Here is a 25,956-nt window from a genome sequence, read left to right as displayed (position 1 = left end):
GGCAGAATAGTCATCTTGAGGAATAGAACAATGACATGGAAGTTTGCACATTCTTAAGAGTTCCCTGCTGTGGTCCTCCTTTAACACAGCAAATGTAACATTAGTGTGATATTTTACAGATACAATATCAATCAAGTCACATTTACTGCTGTTAATTGTACATATAATTAATAATTTTCTTTTTGATTTTATAAGCCATTTGGGGGAAAAATGAAACTGCTGTATTAATCCTTCAGATTAGATCTTCCCAATGGTATTCTTGCCCTAGGACCAGGTTCACACAAAATGATATCTTACCTGAGGGCTTACTTCAGAAAATAGGTCATTTTCCTACCTGGACTTCTCAGTGATATCTGATCTCTGATAGTTGTGCGGTGGAATTTTGGGATACTTTGAGTTTGGTCTGGACTTTTAGGGATTGGCAGCTAGTCATCAAGTGGATCCATAAGTGGTTGAGGAGGACTCTGGCAATGTGGCATATAATGGGTACACACTCTCTGTGTTTCCATACAGTGGTTGGATTAGTCTTCATACACTAGCCAGCAGAAATGATGGGAGTAGCATACCACTTCACAAACGAACCATACTGCCCATCGTGTCAAGTAGCACCTGCCTTATCTGTGGTAGAGATTATGGGTCCCAAAACCACAGAACTGGAGTAAAAATAATTCATCCTCAATCCTGAGAGGAAGAATCTACAACCTACTTATGACATTTGTCACATACATTTTGTAATTCGCATTATTAATAATTATTTATTCCATCTGATGACATGGAGACCCGTGAAATATTCAGAATGATTCCATCCACAGTGAAGACATTTCATGGGAAATTTCCACACTGGTGATCCTGGGCTGTGAAACTTTCCTCAAACTTTCAATTTGTGTTCCTTTCTCTGCCAGATCGGTAGTAAAGATGTGATTAACTGTGTATAGTTGAACCCTGTAATCGTGATGCAAAGAAGAACCACCCCTTAGTGATTTAAATCTTCAGTAGCCTGGACCTGGCACCTGCTTTAGTTATTTTAATAATCTGTAATCAGAAAGGTCATGTGCTACATTTTTGTCTCTTATACATAGTCATTTTGCTCAGCCAAAGGAAACTACTGTAAGTTAACACTTTTTGTTTCTGTTAGATAGAACATATCTGTTCGTGGCCAATTTTATGGGTAATTTTAGCAAGTCCAGATACCAATACCAATCATTTTCATTGTATTTTGCTTGTTCTTGGGTGTCCTGTTTGATTTGGTACAGGCAGAATATTCACTATCACAGACCATGACATTGGCTATGAATTACCTAGCAGCTAGAAATGAAAGAAAGAAAGATCAAACGGCAAATTTACATTAACATGCATTAAATAATCATATTTCCTTGGAATATATGTAGTCGGACTTTAAAATTTTCAGTAAAACTTGACCCAATCATGTCCTGTAACATGGATTTTACTTAACATTGCAGTCTAATTCCTCTCTTGTTCTGTCCCTCTTTTGTGCTCTTTCCTTGTACATTTCATGCTCTAACTTGCTGTTTCTGTATCTCACTCTCATGTTGATCAGAAGAAAAGTCTGAATAGACTAGTACCTTGCTGTCTCTACTTGTGCAATCCAACCTGAAAGATTCTTTTGATAGTAATATGTTAACCTGCCCGTGGGCTGTTGCATATCAAAGAAATTTATCTTTTACATAAAGGCAGTACTACAAAAAAAGAAAATGTCCTTGATTAGAGAATGTCCTTTATCATATCAGAAAATGTTAGTTTTAATTTAATGTTCTGTGCATTCTTTGTAGAGCATCTCTAGTGTTCGTACCAAAAACAGTGCTGGAAATGCACAGTGGGTCAGGCAGACCCCATGGATGGAGAAGAAGAGTTAATTTTTCAGACTTTGCATCAGAATTGAAAAGTGAAAAACGAAACAAACCTGTTTTAAGTTCCAGAGGCAGAAAAGTGGAAAAAACAAAGGGAATGTCTATGATGGGGTGGAGAACAAGATTGTCTAGGTGGCACAATGCTTTGGATGAGATCTGGTTAATACATTAACTTCTTCACATAAAGGGGGGTGCATATTTGGAATGAACTGCCAGAAATAGTGGTTGAGATGGGCACATTAGAAATATTCAGATAAGTACAGCCATCAAGATGAGTACGTGGATAGGAAAGGTTTAGAGGGCTATGGGCCAAACTGGGCAGATGTGACTAGCTCACTGGACAACACAATGAACATGGACAAGTTGGGCCGAAGGGCCTGTTTCCATGCTGTATTACTCTAGGGCTCTATTAATGAAAGTAGATAGAGGGAAAAAGGAATGTGCTGGAATTGTGAGATGCAGAACATAGCATTTTCTAGAAATCTAAAACAAAAAAGAATGCTGGAGATGCACATCAGATGAGGCAGCATCATGAAGAGAAGAAGTAGCTGAGTTGATATCACAGTCCCTTTGTTCTCTTTACCCCTCCCTCTTTCTGGAACTTAAAACGTGCATGTTTTCTAACTTTTCTACTCCTGGTGATGTCGTTGACCAGAAACATTAACTGTGTGTCAAAAGAGAAAAGAGTTAATGTTTCACTGCTGGATGATCTGCTGAGTATTTTCAGTCATTTCTATTTCAGATTTCCATCACCTGTAGTTTTTTTTAAAAATTTTCATTTCGTTTTCATTCCTTTGTTTACAGTCTACCTTATTTACCTTTGGGTCAGTGATACACTTTAAGCATTAATTACTGAAGGTTGGGGACATTGGCTTGTAATCTGTAGTTAGTTGGGAAGAAACTGTGCTCACTGCTAATCTGCAAAGGTATGATCACATCTGTGGCAGTTGTTGATAAATATTTTGCAGCACACTAAATAAAAATTGGACCATATATGATTATAGTAGAGCTGAAGTCACATTTAACACTACCAGCAGGTGAAGAATTTATCAACAATGGTATTTTAAAAAGAAAATATGGAAGGCTTTCAGTGACTTTTGAAAAATATTGATGATAGTGGCTATATGAGCTCAATCACTTACATTAGGTTTTATTTGTCAATAGCAACTAATCATCACATCTTTTTCTCTAGTATTGTTCAGTTTTATGATGTTATGGTGGCTTCTATAAGTAGTGGGGAAAAACACTTTGTAAACGTATAAAATTGTTAACCTTTATAAATGACATTTCTTAACTATAACTAACCATGTTTTGGCATATTTTCTACTGTTTCATTTTTACAGTTTCCAAAGAGCTAAAGGACATCTTTGCCAGAGCCAGGAATGGAGAATTCTGTGTCCTGAAAATTGTGATTGAAAATGGTAAGTTAGTAAGGAGCTGGAACATCTGCATTTAGCATGTACCTCTGCAGAATGGTTTTTTAGTATTACATCTTAAACAGGGGCAAACCTTATAAAATATAATTTTCTGTAATACCAAAACAAAATTTCACTATGTAATTCAGATTAATTGTCTTCAAATGCAAGTCAATAGATTTATTTATGATCCCACTACACTGGTTGAAGATACTGCCAGCTAGCGTTTATTGCCAACTAATATGGTTGTGAGGAATTTTGGAGGGAAAAATTGTGCTTCCTCAATTTGTATATCTGTTGATTCACATAGCACATTAACTTTTTAACTTAAATGGAAATACTATTCACTTGCTGGTTCTGTAAAGTTTATTAAAATAGCTGCTGCTGTTTCCCAGGTGCTTCATAAGTTTTTCCCATATAACTCAAATTACATGGAGACACAAGAGGCTGCAAATGTAGGAACCCAGAGCAATAAACAAGAAGCTGGAGGAAGTTAATGGGTCAGGCAGCATTTGCAGAGGGGAATGGATAGTTGATGCTACGGGTTGAGACCCTGTGAATTCCTCCAGCTTTTTTGTAACTCAAATTGCATCCCTGAAAATGCAGCAGTTTAGAAATTTCTGGATTGGATTTGCACAGAAGTTTAGGCTGGTCTCTGCACCAATCTTGCAGGCAGAAATGTGTGCAATTATTTGCTGTGGGGATTATTTGCCGATACCAGAACATAAAAACTGGAATGAATTAAGCATTACTACAAGCCTGACAAAGGGCATACATATTTCTGGGTTGCTTTCTTCTGCCATGCTGCCTCATCCTCCTAAGATGTGAATCTCAGCTGTCCTGCTCTTCATCTTTCATTTATAGATCAACTAGGTTGGGAAAGGTAATACAATTGTAGACACAGATTATATGATAGTACTGGGGAAAAAACTGGGAATATATGATACGTTGGAAGGCTGTCAAAAATTGTATTCAGATTGAAAGCTATTCAAGGGCATTACAAAGTACTTGAGGGTTAATGATTAGCAAATTTACATTACAAAGTGGTAGCTTGATGTACATTTATAGTTTTATGCATTTGCACATATTTGGGAGGAATTATTCATCAATGTTTTTTTTTAAATTGAGTTAGCAATAAATTTAAAAATTGCTGCACAAAGGCCCATTGTAAATTCAACAAGATCAACACCATAGAGTCCAAGAGCAATACAGTACAGAAAAAGGCCCTTTGGCCCAACTAGTCCACGCCGACCACAGCGTTTTCCCTGCCAGTCCCAGTTGCCCACGTTCGGCCCATAACCCTCCAAGACCCTCCCCTCCATGTACCTATCCAAATGACTCTTAAATTGTACCTGCCTCAACCACTTCCTCTGGCAGCTCATTCCAGGTACTCACCACCCTCTGTGTAGAGAAGTTATCCGTCAGTTCTCTTTTAAATCTTGCCCCTGTTATCGTGTATCCGTGCCCTCTAGTTTTGGACTCCCCAACCCTGGGGAAAAGACTATGATCCCCACCCTATCCATACCCCTCATGATTTTATAAACTTCTATGAGGTCACCCTTCATTCTCCTACAGTCCAAGGAATAAAGATCCAGTGTGGCCATCCCCTTCCTATAACTCAGGCCTTCTAGCCCAGGCAGCATCCTCGTAAATCTCTTCTGCAACCTCTCCAGCTTGACAATGTCTTTCCTATAACAGGGTGACCAAAACCGTACACAATACTCCAAGTGCGGTCTCATCGACGACTTGTATATCTGCAACATAATGTCCCTACTCCTAAACTCGATGCCTTGACTGATGAAGGCCAACATGCAAAATGCCTTCTTCACCACCCTGTCTACTTGCAAGGCCGCTTTCAGTGAACTGTGCACTTGTACTCCCAGGTCCCTCTGTTCCACAACACTCATCAGTGCTCTGCCATTCACTGTATAAGAGCTACCCTGGACTGAATATCCAAAATGCATCAGTTCACACTTATCTAAATTGAAAACCATTTGCCCTTCCTCAGCCCATCTCCCTAACTGATCAAGATCTCTTTGGAATTCATTGTAACCTGCTTCATTATCAACAAGACCCCCTTATTTAGAATCATCAGCAAATTTGCTAATCGTGCCATGTACATTCACATCCAAATCATTATAATCTGTATAATTATTAATCAGATCTTTACTTCCCTGAAATTCTGTTACGTAAGACATTTTTATCCGTCTATTATATAATTGAAAATTTGATTTGAAGTGCGATAATGACATCAGGGTTGCAAGGGTGACTGACGCCAGGAAGTGTCCAATGCAGTTTTTGGAAGACACAAAACAATCCAGAAATCATTATCATATAAGAGTTTTTGTGTTCTTAAATTACTAATTTTGGACAATAGTGGATTGCAGCACAGATGAAAGCCATTTATTCAAATTTTGCTAGCTGTTTGCCAGAGAATTCCAAAACTGATCACGACATTCAACTCATTTTGTTTGGCTCCTGGTACCATCCTTACTAAATGCTCCCTCGAGTTCTGATTCTCATCACACATTTGGCAAATTTCAATCCAGTGATGCATTTTAAAATTAACTTGTCTAATTTCTTTCCTTGAAAAATTATCAAGAAAAATGTAAATGTGACACATTTCCCTGTCCATGAATTGTGTGACTTATTTGTAAAGACTATTCATTTCCTCCAAGGGGCACCTCCATAGCTTATAATTTTTTTTTCAGGCTGAGGAAACCATATTCTGCATTATGACTGTCCAGTAAATGCCGACTGTCACTGAGTTGTACCATCTACAGTAATATTTTGCAAGAAGGAAAAGTAGGCAATTTCCTGCAGTAACCATGTATTCTTCGATTTTTCCAAGACTTATCAATCTGTCTTGATTATACTCAGTGACTGGGGCTCCAGCTCCCCCTTGGGTGGAGAATTCCAATGATTCACTGTCCTCTAGGTGAAGAAATTCCTTCTCATTTTAGTCCTGAATGGCTGACCTCTTATTTTGGTTCTAGATATTCCAGCCAAGGGAGACATTTCTTCATGTCAAGCCCTGTAAGAATTATGCATATTTCAATGAGATTACCTTTTGTGCTAACTCAGAGACTATAGGCCCAGAGACTATAGACCCAGAGCCCAGAGGCTAACTCAGAGACTATAGGCCCAGAGTCCAGAGGCTAACTCAGAGACTATAGGCCCAGAGCCCAGAGGCTAACTCAGAGACTATAGGCCCAGAGCCCAGAGGCTAACTCAGAGACTATAGGCCCACATTGCTTAATCTTTCCTCTGAGGATTCAATCTGGTGGATTTTTGTTGCACTTCCACTATGGCAAGTATATTCTTCCTTGGTATTTGTTCTCTTTGCTAGAAAATTCCAAAAATAGTCCCAATATTCCAGGTATGTTCTCATTAGGGCCTTGTATTTGTCAACCATAGCCAGAATTATCAGTGTAAGTATGATGTTTTGACTGATGTATCTGGTAAATTTTTACATCAAAGATGTGTTTCTTTATCCATGAAGCTATGTTTCTACCCTTTGCCTTTTGGACGTGCAATTCATACAGGGCACGTGATAAACATTTACAGCATTGTTTTTAAACATGCAGTCAATTCTTGGGATGGAGCAGTCCAGGCAATGTATATTGAAGGCTTCTATTTAACAAATCCATGTAATATATTTGTAATATTTCCATGATAACATGAAATATGATACATTTTATGTTTAAATTTTAACTAATTTTATCCAAGTTACTGATTTGTAATTAATCATCAGATTCATGATAATAAACATGGTTTTGATAGGATTTTAAAAAAAATGCTTGCCAAACTTTCTGCTAAAGAATACTGAAACAGGGCAATGTGATACTCTTGACAACACTTCGTTGTCATGTCAGAATTTGCAAATGGTTTTGGAAAAAAAGAGCAAAAGTTCCCTCTTCTCTTGCAGCTACATACAGAAATTCCAATTTCACATTATCAATTCCTCTATCTGAATTTACTAATTTGTGCACTAGAAATTACAGATTCTACACTGAGACTATTTCTTGTATTGGCAGTTGCTTACTTGGCTTGTTCTGCTGAGGTCCATTTCATTCATACTTAACAGAGTGGGAATGTCTGCTTCAACTGGTCATTGCTAGAGTTGAACATTGAGCCCCATTTTTAATGCAATTCAGATGGTGGGTCTATTACCAAGTGCTGGTGAAGAAGGGTTTGGCATTGGTAGGTCTGCAATGTATGGTAATGGATTTGATTTCACAGCATTCTATTTCAAAACCAGGAATACTGTCATTGAGCCAAGCCTAATATCTATGAAAGATTTAGCATTAATGGATGGCTACAACTAAATAAGTGAACATTATTTATGTGTAAAATGTATGTTATTCATTTCTTAAAAGAATATAAAGATTGTTTCATAGCCAATTTTGAAGTGTGGCCTTATTGTAAAGTGAGAAAAAGGAACAGCTAATTTGTTGAAAATGGTCACAAAAATGTGGCAAAAAAAAGACTAATTTGCTATTTTGTTTAAAGGTGAGATGTTGGCTCGGATGCAGGAAGAGTCCCTACTTCACACTGCACCAAAGTGTCAGCTTGGAATAGAAACATAGAAAACCTACAGCACAATTCAGGCCCTTTGGCCCACAAAGCTGTGCTGAACATGTCCCTACCTTAAAGACCCATAGCCCTCTATTTTTCCCAGCTCCATGTACCTATCCTATGCCTGTCAATGTACTGAGGCTTGATTTCACAAAGTTATATTTCAAAACCAAAAATACTATCTTTGAGGCAAGCCTAATATCTACAAAATCTTTAGCACTAATGACTACAACTATATATTATGGACTCCATATACTCCACAGTATAGCTGTGATAAATATATTAACGATTATACTTTAGAAAAATCTTTCTATTTCACGTACAAAATGCAACCTTTGAAAAACAATGAATATTGCTAAAATGTTATCAATTCTTACCCCCCCCCAAAAAAAAACTCCTGAAAGTCAGCTTAACACTGAGTAAACTAATCTTGTGAATCTTTTTGAGAGCTGGCTTCAGAGATTGCATCTGTGAAATCTTTCACTGGTGTCAGAATTTGCAACACATCAATAAGAGAACACGTCATTGTCAGAACTGAGTGTTTCCATTTCTGTGAATCTTCCATTTGAGGTTCTCAATCTTCTTGTATCTCTCATGACAGCATTGGGTTGCTTAACAATGCTGCTTTAATACCACTAAAAGAAAGCAATGTACATTATAGCCCATACTACCTAACACAAATTCTGCCAAATCTTTTCGCAACTAAATTAATCTGTTTATTTTAATTATTTAGCTAGAGGTTCTGTATTAACCGAGGCAGAAGGCAAACCTGCTGCTCTCGTTAAATAGTGCCGGTGGTATTATTAATTTTCAGCTGAACCGCTGGACACTCACTGTGGTATCCTGAGAAAACTCCCTCCACAAATGCAGAACTCCCTCAGGGCTACATTGGAATGTCAACCTAAATTATAGACTCAGGTTCTTGAGTAAGTGTTGAACTCATGATTTAGGCATGAGGGTTGGCAACAATGGAAAGCTTTTGTTAATTTCACTGCCAGTGTGGATAAAAATCAAATAATTTTATTATGTTAGACACTAGAAATTAAAAATTGGCAAATGACCTGACAATATTTTAGCATTAAAATAAATTGAAGGGAAGTTACAGGAATGGGTTTTGCATTTATAATTTAATTTTTAATTGCCCTTGCTAATGTCAATTACTTGTTACAGAACAACTCAAGGTGGGTGCATCCAGAGAGTCGGTTACCAGATGGGACCAGGAATATGATTCATGCGTCCTTCCTCTTCTAGAGGAACAGCAACCTGCCTATATCTTGTATCGATTGGACACCATGAATGCTCAGGGATTTCAGTGGCTCTTTATTGCCTGGTCACCTGACCTTTCACCAGTAAGAATTTGGTTGTAATATAAAGGAAATTTATGAGATAAATATAGGAAGCTTTGCAAGAAAGTATCTTAAGACCAAATCACATTTTGGGAAGTTTCCTTCCACCCAATTCATCAGGAAGATATTATTTATTAGGATGCAGTTAATGGACACTCTTGGCTGTCTTGTACCTTGTTTAAGTGTCCATGAACCACAAAGTGAATCACTGGAAGGTATTTTACTATAGAGGGGCTTAGAGAGTCCTGAGTGCAACTCTCACAACCAACCTCCCCCTTCACCAAAAAAAAAAGTGGTGCCATGTGGTTGAAATGTCAGCAGCCATTGGGATATTTGACTTTCTACTGTTCAGCAGGATTTTTACTTCCCTAGTGACTCTTATCCTGTGTAAATCTCTTCCCAAATGGCGCAAGTAATAGTGCAACATACAAAAATCATCCCTTGTGTGAATTTCAATCTCATTGGGGAAAAAAAATAGAGTATTTATTTGCTCATACTTTTTAAAGCTTTTAAAGGAAATATACCCCAAATTGTATCTTCAAATATAGCCTCACAAATGCCTCGACCACTTTGTCCGTTGAGGTTAAAGTCAAGGTCATTCAGATTCCTAGCCTCAGGATCATTCCAGGCTAGTCCTCAGAATCTCTGCCTCATTTCACAGGAGCAGGTAGGGTGGGCATGGAAATTGTCCCACATTTCTGGCTTCTTGAAAGTCCAGTCCATCATAAACTTCACTCAAGTCTTTGCAAAGACCTCCTTCCAGGAGAACCTGGCTGTTGTCTCGCAGAGTCTCTGTGGTCCTCTTGTACAAGCAGTATGCCTCTTATGGGCAGTAGCCTTCCTGCTGTCAGCTTTTCCCCTCTATGGGAGCACTCTCCTGGCCAACTCTCATCAATGCAGCTTCCATTCATTGAGTTGCAACACTCTCCAGTAGCTGGAAGTATATTGGTTTTGTTGCAGTATGAATGGCTTCACCAACAAATCTAGATGCCTGCATCTGTGAGAGTTTGCAGTGGATTAACACAGGATTATACAGTGGAAAACCAGCATCACTGATCTCGATCTTCATAACACTTTAAAACAGCCCTGGGATGACTGATAAAGGTGTTTTGATAGCATTAAAAGGTAACAAAACAATTTTGAACTGGAGTATTGCACCAGGCATCTAAGTAATCACACATATCCCAATGTTAACAATCAAGAACTGGGACCATGGCTGATATGCTCTCCCTTCTCCATTTTATCTAAAACAAGAGTCGTGATGCCTTGGTTGAGATTAATTAAATCTGAAAATCAAGCTTTAGAGCTCTTTATCTGTGTGCTATATTAGATGGTGCGTTTACCCTCTGATTCATTCATTAAGCTGTTTCACTTTTATAATGGTATAAGTAGCTGGAGGTGTGCAAACAATTGATATTTGAAGTGAAAACTGGAAATGCTCAACAGGTTGTACGGCATCTGTTGACCTGAAAAGGGAATCTGTGTCTCTCTCTGTAGATGCTGCCCAGTCTACTGAGTATTTCTAGCTTTTCAGTTTTATTTCAGATTTCCAGTGTCTGCTTTTGTTTTAATATAAAAATAGATGCAGAAATTTTCTATAGAATAACAAATAGATTTTAAAATTTGTTTTAGAGTGCATTCAGTATCCCAAGATTTAAATTATTTGCCTTTATATTCTTAAAGAACTAAAGTGTGGAAATGCCATTCAAGCTTACTTTATCCATGAGCATCAGGAAAGATGTGATTTGATTGCACTGGTGAAGGTGCAGGGGAGATTGAAGATATTGTTGGGACTGGAAAATTGTAGCTGTGAGGAAAGATTGGATAAACTAAGGTTGTTTTCTTTGGAGCAAAGGCTGAGGGGAGTCTTATTTGAAATATATAAAATTTGAAGGGCTAGATAGAGAAAATAGGAAAGATCTATTTTGTCTGACAAGAGGGTTTTAAAAAAAAAGTTCAAAATAATTAATAGAAACATTAAAGGGGGAATCAGACAAAATGTTTTTGGCCTTGGTGGTAGAGATCTGGACCTCATTGCTGAAAAAGGTAGTAAAGTTAGAAACCCTCATCACATTTAAACAGTATTTGGGTTGTATTTGAGGAGTTGAGACCTGCAGGACTATACTGCTAGAAGATTGGATTGTGCTGGAAAGCTTCTTTTCGAGTGGCATTGATGTGTTGTGCTAATAGCCTCCATCTGTATTTTAAATTTTCTATAATTAATTTTGGAATTTACCTTCAGTCAGCTATGAATTTTACCTAGACATTTATGAAACATATTAATAAAGCAAATAATGATTAATTAGTTGAGGTTTGCTAATGATTTGGGATATTTTGTGCACTTTAACGAGTTACTTATTTTTATCTATTTTCTAAATATCCTTGCCTAAAAATTAAAGTTTTTATGCACTAAGTAGGTCCAGCATAAGGTGCTGTCACTCATTCGAGTGACTCTTGAATAATTGGGAAATTGGAGAAAAAACTGACACCATGCTACCTCAAAGCTCCAATGATCCAAGTTCAATGCTGACCTTGCTTGCTGTGTGGAATTTGCCCATTCTCCCTGTGATCGTGTGGGTTTCCTCAGGGTTCTGTGTTTTCTTCCCACACCCCAAAAATGTGCTGATTGATAGGTTAATTAGCTGCTGTAAATTGCCCTGTGTGTATAGGTGGGTGACTCTGGAATGGTGGGAGTAGTTGACAGGAATGTGGAAAGAATAAAATTAATTTGGGTAGGATTAACATAAAAATGGGTAATTGATGGTTAGCATGGACTCGGTGGGCTGAAGGGTCCGTCTCCATGCTGTACCTCTCTGACTCTGACTAAAAATTTAGGGTGGTTTGAGCCTGATTCATGCAGTAAAACTCAGTGCAGGTCTTGATGGCAACTGCCTGCATATATTGCACCAGGCCCATCATTACCACTGGGATTAATGGGTAGCCAGTCAGGTCCTTAAAATTTTTTTTTTCTCCATTGTGTAGAAAAGGGGGTAAGGGAAAATGTGGGGTTTTGCAGGGTGGGGGAGGCACATGTCTCCAGTTTGTGTTATCACTCCCATACCTGGATTATGTACGCTGATCTGATTCCCATTGCCAGGAGTGTTCACATGCCACTGTGAGATGAGTGCACGTCGCTCTGGCAGAAAACACTGTTGATCCCTGCTTTGAATTCTATGGAAAGGCAGCAATAAGTAATGGGAGACAATAGAATGGCATACTTAAAAATGTTGAGCAATGAAGACAGAGTCTAAGAGATGCAGAGAGGAATATATCCTTGGTCAGTAGGTACTCTAATTGTGGGGTTTACTTGTTTTACTGTGAGTGAGAAATGCAGGTCATTAGTTGAATCTTTAAGATTAATTTCTGTTGCATATTGCATTGATTTGTGATTACATAATTGAGTACTAAGTACGAGGATCAGATGTTGGTTAAATACAGATGCACGAATGTGAATCTCACCACAATTACTTGGTCCACTTTTCCAAAGGGTAGGATTTATATAGGTTTTTGCTAGAATAACATGCACATTTAAAGGTTTTATGTCCAATGTGCAGAAATGAATCCATTTTTTTATGAACTTGGCTGAATACTTGCTTATGCAGCATTTGTGAAATTCTAACCATGTGTTTTGGTTATTGCAGAAAATTTTACCTGCATGTTGCATTACCTAATGTTAGAGACCTCAGCTTAATTTAATATGAAATTGTTCTGGAGATTAGTATTGTGGACAATTGAGTGTTCATGATCCTGACGCCAGTTAGATGGTTTGAGTCTGTTATAAAAACAGAAAATGCTGGAAAAAATCAGCAGGTTAGGCAGCAACTGTGGTAATAGAAAGAGTTAATGTTTCAGGTCAACTCCCTTTGTTTAAAGCATATTATTAAGGCTATGGAGATGGTGTTATTTCTTCCACCCTCTTCATAGTTTTTCTGGTCCAAAATTGCAACAGATTCTGATTGAAATTTAGATGCAAGTATTTTATGAAGGTATGTCATCTGTTCATTTGCACTCTTGCTAAATAGTTTGGTCTATTTTTCTATCCTATAGCTTTTTTAAATAAAGCACCTCAATGGTGTAAACTAAATTAGTACTTGAATGGGAGGGTAGGGTGGGATTTTATTTTTTTGTAAAAGGTTTTTTTAGGACTACCTTTAATGTGTAAAAATAGATTCAGAAATTCATTTTCTTAATGTCATCAATGCTTTTTTATCAATAAGTTAGTTTAATCTTGCTTCCAAAAGAGGTACATATTTAATGTTGTTCTATGGTAGATATTTATACTAAGATGTATATTTTGAATGTTTGCCATGCAGCACTGATATACCATTCAAAAATTCAATTATTCGTATTATTCTAAGATAAACATAAATAAAATATTCTACATTCTGTGGTCCTCTAATTCTGACATCCATGCATTTCCAATTTAATTACATCGCTCTTTCTGTGGTTGGGTCTCAAATCTTGTTTGATAATGTTCCCAGTTCATTACATTCACAAGCATTATGTAAACCCAGGTTGTACTTGCAAAAGTGAAAACAGGTTTACTTAAGTGGATTTTTAAAAAAACTGAGTGAATATTTTTAATGCCACTTGGAGCAATTTAATTGTCATTGATGCTGTTTTGTTTTTAAAAAAAGCTAAACCTGTGTTCACAGAATAGATGTGAAGGTTTTTCTTCCATCTTTTCTGCAGGTTCGACAAAAAATGCTATATGCAGCAACAAGAGCAACTTTGAAGAAGGAATTTGGGAATAGCCACATCAAAGATGAAATATTTGGGACAGTAAGGGTATGAAGTTTGACTACTTTTCTTCATCTGTGGTTGTGTTTTCTTTTCCCCATTTCTTTATTTTTCCTCAGGATATGAGTGACGCTTTAATGTCTGTTTCTAATAAGCTGCTGATTTTTTTTTGCACAATCACTTTGATATTACATCACTAGGAAACTGGACTGCTTATGATTAATCATTTGGCTTTACCTAGTCAGAGTTCTGTAACTGTACTTCATTGCTGTGCATAATTGAAGGGGATGAGCCCCCAGTACTAGAGGCAAAAGGTTATAAGGTTTAATCATCATACAGAATTGTCTCCTCCTGTGAAATCTCTCCAATTGAAAGAGTTGTATTTCGTTCTACCAAACTGGTTGCAACTTTAAAAAAATGCCACATCACAATAATAAATCTTTTATATTTATCTTTGGGTAGAAGTGGCCAAAGAATTTTGAGTAACCTTTTATTTAATTGGATGTAATACAATGTGCCTGGTAATGAGAGCATATTAACCTGTGTTTCAGGGCAGTTTGGAGAAACAAGAGAATGCAGATGCTGGGTTAGGCTTTTCACTAAGGCTGAAATTTTTCCCACTGGGGCTCCAGATAATCAAATATGACAGTGTTCTGAATACTGGGAGCTTATTGCTTCATAAATAACATGATGCTCAATATATATCATATAACCTCCCATCCTGGTCATCATCTCTGTTTCAGACAGATATTATGCCAGTTCAGAGTTCAAAACCATGACTGATTTAGGCTCCTTAGAGTCTGCCTATCCCCATCTGTATAATATTGTCAACCCGTTTACCACTAAATCTCCATCTCTACACTCATTCATTCCTTTTCTATCTTCTAAAAGTATCAGCTGAACTATAAACAGCTGCTCATTGAACGCTGTCCATCCCATGTCAAGTTCTACTCTACTTTCATTCTAGCTTCACTGACTTAAATTGGTTTCTAATTTCCTGATGCTTCAATTAAAATGTTCATCCTTGTGTTTAAATACAATCTTGCCTTGGCCCCATGGTTCTGTAAGCTGCTTCCCAAATTCTGTCAGACTCTGCTCCTTGTGAATTTCAACCCTTTTGCCCATCATTGGCCACTGTACTTTGCAGTTCCCTCTCTGAAGGTTTTCATCACTGTCTTTGCAAAGACATTCCCTAAATCCTACCTCTTTGAGGAAGCTTTCTGGCAAGCTTCCTAATCTTTACCCCTTTGTCTGTGTGCTTCTTATGTCTGCAGAAGTCTTGTATTGTTCTGTGTACATGCTTAGTGTCAGACAAACATTATTCCTAGATGTTAATTTCTCAGTTTCATTAGGGGGCCTCTTAAAGTGGTGATAGTCCCTTGTTAGAAGGGAATAGAGCTGTGTCAAATAACAGGAAAGTACTGAGGAAATGATTTGAAAGGTTTCGTTGCCCCCAGAAACTAGAACCACAGCGTTCTTTTGTCTGAGGAAAGATGGGCAAACTTTGGGTATTGGTTGAGGTTGCCGGGGTAGTGGGGAGTGGTGGTTGGAATGCAAAGATGAACGACATAGTAAATTAGTGTATATCAAAGGGGCTAGCGTTTATATTTTCTACTGTGTTTGCAGGAGGATGTTTCCTTAAGTGGTTACAAAAAACACCTTGTGTCACAAAAAGATCCTGCCCCATTAACTGCAGCAGAAGAGGAGCTACAGAAGATTAAGGTAAAATGGTATTAACTGCAAAATACTGATCCTACTTTGTTAAAAGTTAATAGTTTGATAACTGTCTCTGCTAAATGTTTCAGCTAATATTGCTACTTGTGTATCCACCTAACCAGTCCATTGATAGAATACAACCATGTGCAAGTTTCCCTCCCAGTTGCACCTTGTCCTGACTTGGAAATATAAACCTGTTCCTTAGGCTTAACAGTGCCTTAGCTGCTAGGATGTGCAAAAAATTGCTGTGCTTGCCAGCAAAATCCACATCCCACAAATTAGCATTGGAGGGAGAAACGATGACATCAGTAAATCAGTTCTTGTTTTTTTTTGGCAGGGTGAAACTGAAATCAATGTAGAAACTAAGCAACCAACTTTGCAGGGAGTTACCTTTCCTATACAGGAAGATGCTGTACAAGCCCTGGAAAAACTTCAAAACAAAGAGCTTAGCTATGTACAACTTGTAAGTACTTGTTATGAATGGATAGATTAGAATTTTTAACTGAACATTGATCTTTAAGGAAATGATAATGAGGAACTGATAATGTTTTGTTGCACTGATAATAGATTGAAATAACAATAAGTTCAAAAAATCTTCTGCATACTGTTAAGGGAGAAGCCTTGGGCTACAATCAAGTAAAAATGCTTATCTCATGATATCCTTTTGTTCCCTAGGCTTTCACTCTCTGTAAACCTGTCCAAAACCCATCTACTTGTATCCTTACCCATGTGTCTAACTTGCCCATCTCTCCCTCCAAACTGGCTGACTTGATTCTTGTTTTCAGTTGCCTTTGTGGCCTTGCTCAAGCCTACCTGTGTAACCTCTTTCAGTTACATTTACCCTGCCAGACATTGTAGTTGTCCTACTCCAGCCTTTCGTGCTTTCCTCACTTCCCATTACCTCCCAAATGGTGCAAGAATTTTCAACTTTGGCCTTATTTTTTGCCAATTCACTCCCTGATATTCTTCTGGTTTTCCACTCTCTCTCCATCTTTAAAAGTCGACTTAGTAACCTCAAACTAATATTTGATCATCCATCCTAGTTTTTTGCTTAGTGTGTATTTTCAGGAAGCAGAAAGCTCCTCGGAACATTTTCTCAATGCATAGCCCTTGAATATTCCCTTTAAAGATTTGCCTACTTTTAAATTCCCTTCTGTCAATTTGAACAGACCACTCCACACATTCATTAACTATAGTTCATTTGGAATAGTTGGCAGTCTCAATTAAGTTATTCACACACATTTGATGTATTCCTTGATTTTTTTTCTTTCCTTTTTAATATCTCCCCTGAATTTCTTTTTTCAGCATAATGGTCAGTTGGTATAGAAGGTAATGGAAGGTTGTCTGTTAGGCCCTAGAACAAAGAGTATAGAACAGTACAGCAGTGGACAGGCCATTTGGCCCACAATGTTGTGCTGATCTTGATGCCAATTTGTACTAAATGTCCTCCTGTGTACCATACAAATTGCTCCATTCCCTTTATATTCATGTGTCTACCTAAAAGCCTCTTAAACTCCTCCAAACTGCCTGCTTCCACTGCTACCCCGGTAACCCTTTTCAGGCACCTACCGCTCTTTTTTTTTAAAACTTGCCTCCCATTGTTTTTGATGTTGGATTCCTTGCCTTGCAAAGTGTCTGAGTTAGACAAAAGTATAAACCATTAAATTTGTCATGTAGACTGTAGAAAGATGTCAGTGGGCTGCTAAAGTAAGCAGAAAATATTACAAATAGATTCAGTCCAGAGAAGTATGAGTCACAGATGAAATGAAAATTGGTAGTGTTGAAAATGATGAGGATCATTAGGCTATAGGACAATGTGAATCAGTTTGTCAGGTGGACAGAGCAATGGCATTTAGCATTTAATCCTGATAAATGCAAGATGAGGCACTCTGGAAGGACTAATAAAGGCAGGACATGCACCATGAATGGTAGGGCCTTTGGGAATATGGAGAAACAGAGGGACCTTTGTGTACAAGTCCAAGGATCCCTGAAGGTGGCAGAATGGAAATGGAATTTAACTCAGACAAGTGTGAAGTGATGCTTAGAGAGGTTTATAAAATCATGAGGGGCATAAATAAGGTGAATAGCCACAGTCTTCTTCCCAGGATAGGGGAATTCAAAACTAGAATGCATAGTTTTAAAATGAGAGGGGAAAGATTTAAAAGGGACCTGAGGGGCAACTTTTTCACACACAGGGTGGTGCGTATATGCAACAAACTGAAGTGGTTGAGGTGGGTACAATTATGACATTTAAAAGACATTTGGACAGGTACATGGATAGGAAAGGTTGAGAGGAATATGGGCCAAACACCGGCAGATTGTTGTAACTTCACATGCAACCACCCTTGTTATAGGACTTGGCTAATTAAACTCTATTTAGAAGAACAGTTTCCCTCTTATTCTTTCTTAATGAGCTATTTGCTTTTATTTTAAAATAAAAGCCTTGCTGCATTCCAAATATGTATTATATCTGTAGAATTTATACTGTCAACAGTATTCACCATTTCTTTGAAGAAATCCTTGAAACAGTCCAGATAAAAGGTCTTGACCCAAAATATCGACTGTCCATTTCTCTCCACAGATGCTGCCCTCCAGCACTCTGTTCTTTTGCTCCAGATTCCAACATCTGCAGTCCCTTGTGTCTCCAAATCCAAAAAATAGTCATACAAGCTCATATACCCTCACCAGAGTGTATTTCAAATTTACTGTTATCATCAGTTAATCAATGTACCATCTCTTTCTGTTGGCAGAAAATAGACTTTAATCATGAAAAAATAGCGTTGGCAGATACAACCCATACGGAGATAGGAGATTTACCAAAGCGTGTACCAAAGGAGTCTGCGCGTTATCACTTCTTCCTCTACAAGCACTCACATGAAGGAGACTACTTGGAGTCTATAGGTACTTCTTTGATGTTGTTGGTTTCATTGCAAACATAAGTTCGCCTCGCAATTAATTTTTTTGAACTTGAGATGCCTGTTGTTGAATCCATGAGGTAATAAAGTCTTCTACACACATACTTCCAAGGGTGACTTGATTTTATTGTAATTTCTCTTTCTGTCCCTGTTGCCTTTCCTTAACATTTTTACTAGAGCTTCTTTTAACAGGGTGGGCATGTCGGCTTTAGTGTAGGCCGATCTTGAGTTCCTGTCGTTGTTTACTACATTAGCAGTTCACAGGAATTGAATGTTTTGAGGCAGGGTTGATTTTTATCATGTTTCCTTCATGGCAAACCATGTCCATATGTGTAACAAGCAAATGACAGATCTTTATCACTAGTGAGGATGATTGTTCCTGGAAACATACTCTGAATTGGTTACTCTAGTGAAGATGCCTAATATTTGAATACATTCTAATTAAGTTGTTAATTGTTTCTTTGAACATAAATATTTATTTGTTTTTCAGTGTTTATATATTCTATGCCTGGTTATACATGTAGCATTCGAGAACGAATGTTATATTCCAGTTGTAAGAATCCCCTGATTGATATGGTGGAAAAACAGCTTTCTCTGGAAATAACTAAAAAGGTAATTTTTTTTTAAGTGCTTCAGCTTATTTGTACCAGTTTTAATCTCTGTAATACTCTGACAACCAAGAAAACACATAAAAATCTCCCAATCCTTCCTCCATAAAAACATAAAGGAGGAGTAACTCACATTGTCCTTGAGCCTCCTCTGCCATTCAATTAGATACTGACTAAATCTGTGAAGATGTCTATTATGTGGCATAATTTAAATAAGAATAACTTAAGTGTCCTGCTATCCTGTATATTAAAGATGTATTTAGTCAGGTCATGTTGTGGTCTTGAATTAATTTCTTTGGTAACAAGTTCATTTATCTTTTGAATTTATCTTTTCCAGTTGTTGTAAAATTAAATACCGTAACCTAATGGTTCATTTGTTTTTAGATTGAAATTGGTGATGGCAATGAGCTGACTCCTGACTTCTTGTATGAGGAGGTGCATCCAAAGCAGCATGCACACAGACAAATATTTGCAAAACCAAAAGGTCCTGCAGGCAAGAGGGGAATCAGACGATTAATACGAGGCCCAGCAGAATCTGACAAAGCTGATTAAAACTTGCAGTAGCTTCCAAGATCTTGCTTTAAAATTTTTTAAAGCTTAATAGTTAATATTAATTTTGTGTACTGTTGCCATTCCATGTCACTTTGCAACCAACTCAAATCTATTAAATCTATTTTGTTTTGCTTGTCTTGTTCACCACGCCTCGAGCATTGAGTTAGTTTCTAGAATTATACGTGGTTCTCGGTTTTATTCTTTCAGTTTGTCATTTCTGCTTTTTCTCATTATCTCAAAACCTGATATTACTGTGGTAAAGGATCAAAGTTGCTAGATTGAATACACACTATAGTTGGCTTTCTTGATGTTTTTATCAATCTTCTCTTTTGACTAGGAAGCAATCTTCATTTGCTTAATGCAAGCTACCAAACGATTTTAATTCAGTAATAGTGCCAAGTTTCTTTGTTTTATTCCAACATAAATGCTGTCAAACTGTACAGAACTAAATAGAACCTAAAATTATTTTAAAAAATGTTACATTGGATTCCATTATGTGGTACATTTGTATAGATAACCATCACCTCTCCAGTTGTACATTTCCTACCAATTTGCGTGCTGGTAGTAATTTGGTTTGGGTTTTTTGCTCCAGTTGGATGCTGAAATCTTGGGTAAAGTGAATGCTAATAACTTTACACTATATTTCACAATTACACACAGTGATCTTTGTAACGCCATTTTAACTGCAGGAAATTGGTTTCGTTTACTGAGTGACATCACCTGCAGGTCTTATCCAAACCAGGTCTTGCAGTAGCAAGACCCTATTTCACAGGATATGTATTTGATCTTAATAAAAGTGAGTTGATAAAATTTGATTCAGTAAAAGAACTAAAACCCTTTATCCACTCACCAGATCTAGGATCATTTTTAAAACGTGCTATCCCAACCACCTGCATAGGCAAACCAGACCCAGTGAAAGATCTCCTCATCTCTCCAACTAATTCCAACATTCCTATCATCAATACCAACACTAGTTGCACTGTATATGCAATTGAAATACCTCCTTGACTAAAATCAAGATACCTTCTATCTCAATACCTCATAGTCTTAGCACTAAGGTCAATCCCAGTGAGTGAATCTCTCGCCCTGCTAAATCCCTCAAGCTGCCATATAATCACAATGGGGATCTGGGTCACAAACGCAGGGACACCCAGACCGTCTTGAATATAAGAGGCAATTATTAATGCACAAGGATAACTGTAAAAGCTTAACAGGACTCCTTATGACCTCATCCACTGTAGTTAACGTATTCTGTGACACCTCATTTAAAATTGAGATGTATTATAATCGAGGTATCATAAAGTCCTTGATGATTTATAACTTCTGTGTAGGTTTCAACCTGGCTTTATCTAAACTTGTATAGCAGAAACTGATGTAATTACATATAACAAATGTGTCACATGTACAACAGGAACAATTGGTATACTTGTTAATCAAATTATTTGTGAGGAACCAATGCTTTCATGTTAATATGTTGCTCAAAAATTATTAATCAATTACTGTAATATCTTAATTACAAATTATAGCTGTGCATGTTTTTGTTTTATTGATGTCTTTAAGATATAATGCCAAGCTCTGGTCATTAACTCTGATCTCCGTTTCATTTGTCTAAACTTTAGGCTAGACCTGTAATATTTAATGACTTCTTAAAATCTCCAGTAATGGAACATTGTTACCTAAACATTGATTCAAATTTGATATATTGACATTAATTTACTAGATTTTGCTAAATGTTCCACTAATATTTTCCACGTATTAAATGTAATATCAACATATAGTTGATAATTTGGACCCTAATTGTTAGGATATTATTGCTTTTTCTGATTTGTGTTTGGCAAGATGGATCAAATTAACCCTTCCCTGTTCAGGAGGTTAAGAGCTATGGGGATTTAAAAACAAATCAAATAGTGTTGAAAAATCAGTCAAGGAGAAGATAATTTGAGGCAAGAGGCTCTCAGTCCAAATTGTTATTGGGAATGACTTCTTAGGATGTCATAGTGAAGTACTTTTGAAATGTTGTAATGTAGGAAGTGAAACCTCTAATTTGCATTGGCATGGTCCCACAAACCTCCATCAGATAATTTGTATTTGTGGTGTTGGTTGAGGGATATGTATTGTAAGGTCACTGCAGAGAGCTCTCCCGCTTTTTCAAATAGATGTAAAAGAACCAGTGATCCTATCCAAGTGACCAGATTGGTCTCAATTTCCTGTATCAACTATTTGTAGTTGGATGGCTAGGTAGGTGGGTGGGTAGGGTGGGGGAGGGGGGATGAAAGGGAATGATGCAAGAAGCTGAGAGGTGATGGGTGGAAGAGGCAAAGGGCTGAAGAAGGAATCTGGTAGGAGTGGACAGATGACCGTGGAATAAAGGGAACACCTCAACTACTGCCACGTTGAGGCCAAACGCAGGTTAGAGGAGCAACACCTCAAGTGAGACCCGATGCAGGGTGTTGTTAGTATAGTAAAAGGTTGTCTTTCAGAATGAAGGGAAGTGCACATTGGAGTTCCCAAGGATTGGTTCTGAAACCACAGCTTTTCTTAATGTATATGAATGATTTGGATTTGATTGGTAGCAATTGTTATAAAATCAGCAAATTTTGCACATTAAATTCTGATATATGTGAATTAAAAAATCAAAGCTAGCAAATGTTTTTTTTTTAAAAAGAAATAGCACCCAATGACTTTGACTTTGAAAATCCATTGTTTCTATGGCCTATGATAATCTGGAATGGCTCATCTAGTATCTAACAAACAAAAATCATCTCAATTCAGTATTTCACTGGTCAATGTCTCATTTCTCTTGGTGCTGCAGGCTTTATGGAGAAGAATGAAAATTCTCAATTTCAGCTAGGTTAATAATGAATCACTAATAAATTTCTCTGTACAAACTAAATCACATTTTATGTGCAAATCTCAGCAAATAGCTACTTGGATATGATACCAATGTGCTGGTAAGTTTGTGAAACTGTGTCTGGAACTGTGCCAGTACCTTCAGAATAGTTTAGAAAGTGGCATAACATGGATAATACCGACATGCAGCACCAATCCAGAAGTACTGTGGTCTATGCATGTATGGAACACTTCCTGGTAATCTCTTTTTACAGTAGTCAAACAGTTGTTTTCTGGTATCTACGAATCTGAAGGCAACACCTTAAGCTACCAAAGTATTTTCAAATACTTAGCCTAGGAATTGCACAGCACCTGATTTTTATTTCCCAACATTAGCCTTGCCCCTATTTACATAACTATTCACACGGTGCTCATTTCCACCCTTGCAAGGATAAATTGGAGCTTTTTATGTAACCTAAGCCTGCTGTTGAACAGTTAAAGTACAACCAGGAAGACACTACATTACTTTGCTTATTATTTAAAGAGATATTCCACTTAACATTGGGAGATTTGACTAGGCACCTCAAGAAATGACTGCAGCTACTTGCTCTCCAAAGTCCATGGATTGTGCTCCAGTGTTTTTTCCAGCATTAGCTGCTAGATACAAATGCAATAGTTAACCAATGGAGGCAATCTAGTGTGGGGGAAGTGGGTTTGTGCTGGCCATGCTGAGTTGGGCAGGGATTTTGGAGCAGGAAGCAGACATGAGTCCTTGTGGAAGAGTCTGCTCCCACAGTCATCAGAGATGACGCATCTTTCTTAGACCTCCTGAACAATGTAGTCACATGCATAGGAATTTCAAGGCAGTCATCACTGATTTAGGTGAAATGCTGCACAAAGACCTTTGACCACATTCTAATCACTGTGTGAAGGTTAAAGTCATAATGACTCTTGACCTCCTTGCCACAAGATCTTTCAGCTGCTGCAAATCACTGCCATGTCTCTGAACTTGCCACTTACTGTAACAACAGAGTGGTCACTTGGGTTTTGTACTTGTGGAGAGATGACTTCATCTATTTGATTTCGATGAGCAACAGGTGGAATGTTGGGTACTGAGTCAGACAGCACTTATGGAAAGAGATACAGTCAACGTATCAATTCTGTAAATCTTTGGTTGCATTTCCAGCAGCTGCAGTTTCTTGATTTACATCTTGGATATTGGGAAGCCAGTAATACTGGCAAAACCCATGTGCTGGCAGCCATTAACTGTACTTGAATTCTCGTTAATGATCTGGAACTTCAAAGTGTTGCCATTTGCCAAATGTACAGATGGTTGTGGAGCATCAGATTTTTCTGAAGGTAAATGCCATCTTCTGGAAGCGCATGATGTTTTTTTTCCCACAGTAACACTGAAATGCTAGATGTTTTCTGTAATCAGCTCTGCCTTGAGGGATAGATTCTGAAGGACAAGGGGTACCCAGTTTGAGGTCATACCACTGCTGCTGAGCACCATTTCCAGAGCCATGCAAATACCAAGTTTGTTGTGGGAAAATGCTATCAGTCTTCTGAAAATAATCCAAGACCTGCACCAGATGAAGGCCAGCAAAAGGTTTAGGATGCGAATGCAAGCTGGATTGAACTTTAGTTGCATGGACATTGGGAATTATTATTGTGGATGATTCAATTATCAATAGGAAATTAAACTTCTGTGCAAATCATGAGGAAAAATAGTGTGCAGCATGCTCGTTGGGTCAAGCCTAATCTTTATTGGAATGCCAAAGCCTTCCCAGAATCAGAAAATTAATGGCACAGGAGGCCATTTGGCCATCTGTGTTTGTTTCAGTCGGTAAAGATTTTACCAGTAGGCCCCACAGAGCAGGGCTTCCCGAGTGCATATCCAGGTACTTTTTGAAATGTGGTGAGGGTTCCATTCAGAGTGGAAATAGGCTATTCAGCCCACCGTGTCTATGCTGATCAGTGGTCACCCACCTGTATTACTCCCATCTTCCAGCATTTGGCTGACCCATAGCCTTCACTACCCAGGCAATTTAAGTGTTCTTTATGTTCCCTTCTGGCTTTGAGGTTAGCATTCTGTAGGCATTATAGATCTGTTCAGATAATGTTATAATTCACAACACATAACAACATTTCCTTATATAATCTTGTATAAACTAAATTATTTTTGTTACAAAAATTGATTTTGGCAACAGGATCAGTAAAGAAAAATGAAATTAGGGTAAAAGATGATACAATGTATAGTTTGTTCTCCTTTGTTACTAACAGAGATGTAACTAAAATGGATAAAGAACACCATACCTACTAATGGTGTGCATGAGAATTTTTATTCTGAATATATGGTACATGCAATATGCAGACCTATAAAAAGTTTATTCAAGAATACTCTAGATATATCAAAAATGCAAAGTTTATACTGTGCCCCGAGTAATACTTTTGTTGTGACCAGTAACAGGATTCCAGCATCAACTCACTATGAAGTAACTGAAGAAGTCTCTTTCAATGAATTATACACCTGTAAAAGCAGTAAAAATGTTTTTATATTTAATATTTAAAATGGCTATGAACCATTTAACCTGAATAGATGTATCAGTGCTACATACCTCTGTAATATCTGGTCTCTTGTTCTTCTTTTCATTTAGACACTGCCTTGCCGTTGAATACATTTTCTTAATTGCCACAGAGTTCCAGTCATGCATCTTTTTGTCAACATAATCTTCAATTGTCTTTTCTTCTTCATCTATTTCTTCTTTGATATCAAGCTTTAGGATTAAAGATAAAGTGAAATTAATAAATGTGAATATTAAATTGAATTCAACATAACATGGTCAGTTTATTTATTTCTTTATTCATACAATTTAACATGATTCTGCAAATATACCATTGCACCATATTAGTACTTCACAGCATCATAATTTGTTTTCACAGCCTGTTGGGAACTAAAGTTTATATTTCCTCATGATCTAGCACGAAGCCCCATAGACTCACTGAGACTGTGCCTACTCTCAGAACAATCCCATCTCCCCAACTTATTTCCCTATAACTTATTCTCTCACAGATAGCTATTAACAATCTCTGTTTCACACACCAGACACCTATATTAGGGGTAATTTATAGTAGCCAAGTTTCCGAGTCTCACAACCAGGAAGACTTTAGAATGTGGGAGGAAACTGGAACACGCGCTGCAAACCCACGTGGGCAGAAGGGGAATGTGCAAAACAGACAGCACCAGAGGTCAGAAATGAACCCAAGCTGTGGTGCTCTGAGACAGCTGCACTAACTGCAACATAACCATGCAATCCCAAAAGGGGAAAGAAATTATTTTCTCCACAATGGACAAGACATAGGCATATAAGTCACTTCTGAAACTGTAA

General features: G+C 37.6%; 2 protein-coding genes across 6 annotated transcripts in view; one reads left to right on the top strand and one right to left on the bottom strand.

Annotated features, from left to right (window-relative positions):
* twf1b (twinfilin actin-binding protein 1b) overlaps window positions 1-19,869 on the top strand; it is a 29,704-nt gene extending 9,835 nt beyond the window's left edge. For both annotated transcript variants that reach the window (XM_052030212.1, XM_052030211.1), the window contains exons 2-9: window positions 3,212-3,289; window positions 9,032-9,210; window positions 13,900-13,995; window positions 15,574-15,669; window positions 16,001-16,126; window positions 18,414-18,564; window positions 19,069-19,190; window positions 19,571-19,869. In XM_052030212.1, the coding sequence (XP_051886172.1) occupies window positions 3,212-3,289; window positions 9,032-9,210; window positions 13,900-13,995; window positions 15,574-15,669; window positions 16,001-16,126; window positions 18,414-18,564; window positions 19,069-19,190; window positions 19,571-19,738 (1,016 nt within the window). In that variant the 3' untranslated portion in view covers window positions 19,739-19,869. The remainder of the gene's footprint in view (window positions 1-3,211; window positions 3,290-9,031; window positions 9,211-13,899; window positions 13,996-15,573; window positions 15,670-16,000; window positions 16,127-18,413; window positions 18,565-19,068; window positions 19,191-19,570) is intronic.
* Window positions 19,870-20,012: 143 nt separating this feature from the next.
* The window catches only part of LOC127578315 (interleukin-1 receptor-associated kinase 4-like), a 32,886-nt gene continuing 26,942 nt past the window's right edge, over window positions 20,013-25,956 (bottom strand). For 3 of the 4 annotated variants that reach the window (XM_052030208.1, XM_052030207.1, XM_052030209.1), the window contains exon 11: window positions 20,013-25,344. In XM_052030208.1, coding sequence (XP_051886168.1) covers window positions 25,090-25,344 — 255 coding nt within the window. In that variant the 3' untranslated portion in view covers window positions 20,013-25,089. The remainder of the gene's footprint in view (window positions 25,345-25,956) is intronic. The other variant, XM_052030210.1, reaches the window with a different exon arrangement.

The sequence above is a fragment of the Pristis pectinata genome, chromosome 15 (genome assembly GCF_009764475.1).
Source record: "Pristis pectinata isolate sPriPec2 chromosome 15, sPriPec2.1.pri, whole genome shotgun sequence".
NCBI classification, from domain to species: domain Eukaryota; kingdom Metazoa; phylum Chordata; class Chondrichthyes; order Rhinopristiformes; family Pristidae; genus Pristis; species Pristis pectinata.
This window is presented reverse-complemented; position numbering and strand designations above follow the sequence as displayed.